We start from the raw sequence: 4,655 nt of genomic DNA on the forward strand, positions 1-4,655 counted from the left end.
ATTAAACCTAAGGGTTTGACATCTACTTCAAAAACATCAGTAAACACAGGAAAAAAACTCAGCAAATATGTCTTTTAAAAGCATAGATCTTTTAAAAAAATCTCAGTAATATAAACAAGTGATAGTTTTCATTTGACCTGAATGGTTGATATTATAATAGTGATTTCTAGAAATCTTGTTTTGGTCGATATTATAGTTCTCCATAATTATCTACATGTAAAATGAGATAGTTGGGTATTTGAAAATTCATGATGCCATGCAGAATTCTAATGCTCCTCAATTTCTGTTAAGATAGCACATCAGAACAAGAAGGATCTCTTTGTTCTTAATAGAGTTAAGGATGTTAAGGATTTGTTGGCACAGAAAGGAGTGTTATTTTGTTAAGAACCAAACACGTATTTTAGATTATTAATGAGATATCCATTACGTGAAGATAAATTTCCAGAAATCACTGTAATTGAAAATTCAACTGAATTAAAAACCATGGCTGAGCCCTTGCTGGCCTCCCCACAAGGTCTCTATTTTCGGTGTTAAAATGGTGTTTTGAATCAACAAAGGTAAGCAGGAAAGACTGAATCCTGCTGTGGTCCATCATGATTCAGGACACACACAGACATAATAAACTCTTTACAGAAGTGAGCTTGTGTAGCTAAATCTTCTGTCGATGCTGGAGTTCTAGGATGTGAGGAGGAAGAGTCTAAGCTTATCTTTTGTATGTTAATGTGCTTTCACAGCCAAAGTATGTGAATTAACACAGACTGGAGCTCTCTTGAAGACAGACATTTATTTTCTTATTTCCTCTGGTGATGGATAGCTCAGAGCTAAAGGAACACCAGCCTCAGAACCAAATCTCCTGCTGGCCTATATAGTTTTTATAGTCTCCTTTGAAATAACACACTCAGGGCAGCCTCACTGCTAGACCAGCATTTCTTCAGGAATCTTCCTGTATTATAACAGGATAGAACCATCTCTAGCACAAATCAAAACTATTATTTTCAAAGTAAGCGCTTTGAAAGGTGGTTTGGACAAGTAAAGGCACATTTCCTGAGCTGCATTCTGTCTTCCTGGTGAACTGCATTCACTGAGCGTTACTCCTTGTTCTGATGAATTTTCAGTTGAACTGAATAAACAATGTGAGATGTTTGATGAGTGTTAATATGCAAGATGACACAATTAGGTATGACTGTTCTTTTAAATTACCGTGTTCCTTTTTTTGATATTCTTTCTTTGATCTTTCACAGACAGTGAGAACAAAATTTGTAATTTAAAACATATTGACTTTGACTCAGAAATTCATTTACACATTGCAAATTTATTTTGAACCAAAACATATAGCTTGATGGAAAAATAACTTTGGTCTAAACAATATATGGTTATTTGTTTCTCTTTTGCAAGTTCTCTCATAGCACTTTCTCTGTTAAATTCTTGAGCCTAAATTTAAGGTAGGGAATCTGTAATCTATACATTCCACAATCACAACCCCAGAGAGAGAGAGAGAGAGAGAGAGAGAGAGAGAGAGAGAGAGAGAGAGAGAGAGAGAGAGAGAGAGAGAGAGAGAGAGAGAGAGAGAGAGAGAGAGAGAGAGAGAGAGAGAGAGAGAGAGAGAGAGAGAGAGAGAGAGAGAGAGAGAGAGAGAGAGAGAGAGAGAGAGAGAGAGAGAGAGAGAGAGAGAGAGAGAGAGAGAGAGAGAGAGAGAGAGAGAGAGAGAGAGAGAGAGAGAGAGAGAGAGAGAGAGAGAGAGAGAGAGAGAGAGAGAGAGAGAGAGAGAGAGAGAGAGAGAGAGAGAGGAATCTGCCCTGTCCTCATGAGGGGGGGGTATTTAGATAAATAACTAGAGTTGAACTGGCTTGCATTTTCCTGTAATGCTGTTACCTTTGCCTTCTTCACAAGAATGAGTTTAGGAAGTCTGTGTTATTAATTTAGTATCTTTAAAAAATGATTTTCTCATATTGGATTCTAATTTTGAATAGGATTGTTGATTGATTCTATAGTTACTTGAAATGACTAGAGTATCAATAAAGAGGAAATTTCTCTTATAACATGCAGCATTTTAAAAATGCTTTACCATGAAATGCTCCTGAAATTATATATTTGACAAAGCCTGCTTCTACTTAAGTGCATGTAAAGTCAGCAGGCAAGTTGCTCAATAATCTAATAATCACTTATTTTACCTGTAGTCTCACATCAAGCCATAATTTTCCCTTGGTAGTGTTCAACTTACTGACTCTAGACATTCTTAATGTGTTTCTATAGCTTGTAAAACATCTAGTTATCACAGTGTCTATATTAACTGGTTCTTACTAATGATTTATTTTCATTTTTCTCTAGGATATAGACCTGCAGCTAACTGGAACTGATTTATAAGAGGGAAATCTACAGTCAATGGCCACAGTTGCTACATCGCTGTTATGGAAAACAGGATGGTCAATAGGAGATGCTCTGATAAATAGTGATGATTGAAGATGCTGCCTCTGCCCCTGTAAAATCAATGGGATCTGTGTCCTGCAAGAAGAGCATTTTGAACTTTTCTTGACAAGCCCACATTTGAGGAATCGGAGGCGTTTTCTACCATCACACCATCTTTCTCTAGTGGATACACATACATTTGCCTCACTGGACCAGACAACTAGACAACTGATGCGGGACCATGGCACTTCCCAGATGCACGAGGCCGCATCATGTTTGGAGAGCCATGATGGCATGTGTGGTACACAGGGAGTTGAGTGCCCCATTAACTCTCTGTCTTTTGGGGTGCTTGCTGCAGACTGCCCATGTGCTGACTCAAAAATTGGATGATGTAGACCCATTGGTGACTACTAACTTTGGAAAGATAAGAGGGATTAAGAAAGAACTCAATAATGAGATCTTGGGGCCTGTCATCCAGTTTCTTGGTGTTCCATATGCTGCCCCACCGACCGGTGAGCATCGTTTTCAGCCACCGGAACCTCCATATTCCTGGTCCGATATCTGGAATTCCACTCAGTTTGCTCCCGTGTGTCTCCAGAATATCATCGATGGAAGATTGCCCGAAGTTATGCTTCCTGTGTGGTTTACTAATAACTTGGATGTGGTTTCATCCTACGTACAAGACCAGAGTGAAGATTGCCTGTACTTAAACATCTATGTCCTGACCGAGGATGGTGAGCTCAACAATATTAATTCATGTGTACTGGTAGTTTGCATGGCTTTTCCTGTTGGCATGTAGACATATTTTACATGATTGCATGCTGCTCTTTTTGTTTCTGTGTGTTGGTGGGTCCGTCCTTTTTCTCCCCCACCCCCTGTGCCTACATTTTTCTTTCTTCCAGAGCACGTATATTTAGGTAGAAATGGGCTCCTAATTTCCATTTCCTACTAAATGACTTCTGAGAAGATGCATAGACATGTCCTCATTGCATGTGCAGGCTCAACGAATTGGGGATTTTTCACAACTCAGTAAATGCAGGCGTCTATTAAGTTGGATAGTGGTGTTGCATGTTCTGGCGGTCTATGATGGAGTGCCATGTTATTTTCTAGTCTTCTATTCATTTTTCAGTAAAAAGAATTTCCAAGGAATGTGCCAGGAAACCCGGCAAGACAATATGTAGAAAAGGAGGTATGTATAAAAGTGAAAACGAAAACGACGGGCTAAAGGCGTACAGAGGAAGAATAAGGGCTCCCCAGAGGATGCTCTGCTGGTGTGGGGGAGTGTTAGGTGATGCCTAGAAATCTTACTAAGTTTGTCAAGAGGTAGAGAGACCGGTCAGCAGAGTACTGGCTGAGTTCACAACCCTGGCAGAGCTGTAGTGAGGGGGAGAGTTAGATGATGCGTAGAAATCTTACTAAGTTTGTCAAGAGGTAGAGAGACCGGTCAGCAGAGTACTGGCTGAATTCACAACCCTGGCAGAGCTGTGTTTTGCTGCTAACATCTTCAAGAATGCAATCTGTGCCTAAAGGGAAAAAGATGCATAGGCTGTTGTGTTGCGGCTAAGGAACCCGATAGTGCAGCCTTGCCAGCTGGTCACTTGTGATCTCCAAATATTCCTGAACAGATGAAGATGTTTATTCCTCTTCAAACTGATCAGTTCATTCATAAGCCTCTTTTTTGTAATGGTGTGTTCTCTACTCCTTCTGACACCTTATGAATGGACTTTCCTGTCATAAGTGCAAATTAGCTACAGTTATAGAGCAGCTACTACTGTCAGGTAATGGGGTTTTATTTCTGAGCCTTTTTTCCAGCTATTCTTGTAGAAGAAAATGAGATTGTTTTATTCTTCATGATAAATATTTACAGTCTTAAAATCACTTTAACATTTATATATTTATGTTAAACAATTTAAAACATGAGGACTAGCATGATTCACAAGCTACAATTAAATCAACCTCCAAATCATCCTCCAGCCAGATTGAGAAATTGTAGACACTGACAGCTGCAAGCTGGAGTCTGAATACTGTGTGTCCACACTCCATTTTTATGTAACATTCAGTAAATCACTCAGAGGAGAGTATGATTTTTCTATGGCAGAAAATCTTCTCAGTGTTATTTTGTCCTTATTCATAACTTTGTAGAATTTCCCATAGTCCTATAGAAGTCATATTAATATTCCTTCTCTCTGTGCACCTCTAATCTCCTGGATGGACCAACATCAACTTCATTCAGCATCCTTGTGGGGAAG

General features: G+C 39.3%; 1 protein-coding gene across 1 annotated transcript in view; it reads left to right on the forward strand.

Annotated features, from left to right (window-relative positions):
• The first annotated feature begins 2,341 nt into the window (after positions 1-2,341).
• Positions 2,342-4,655, forward strand: part of Nlgn1 (neuroligin 1) — a 775,769-nt gene continuing 773,455 nt past the window's right edge. Inside the window, exon 1 of the mRNA XM_008826943.2 lies at positions 2,342-3,140. Coding sequence (XP_008825165.1) covers positions 2,648-3,140 — 493 coding nt within the window. The 5' untranslated portion in view covers positions 2,342-2,647. The remainder of the gene's footprint in view (positions 3,141-4,655) is intronic.

The sequence above is a fragment of the Nannospalax galili genome, unplaced genomic scaffold, assembly GCF_000622305.1.
Source record: "Nannospalax galili isolate Female #2095 unplaced genomic scaffold, S.galili_v1.0 scaffold572, whole genome shotgun sequence".
NCBI lineage: Eukaryota > Metazoa > Chordata > Mammalia > Rodentia > Spalacidae > Nannospalax > Nannospalax galili.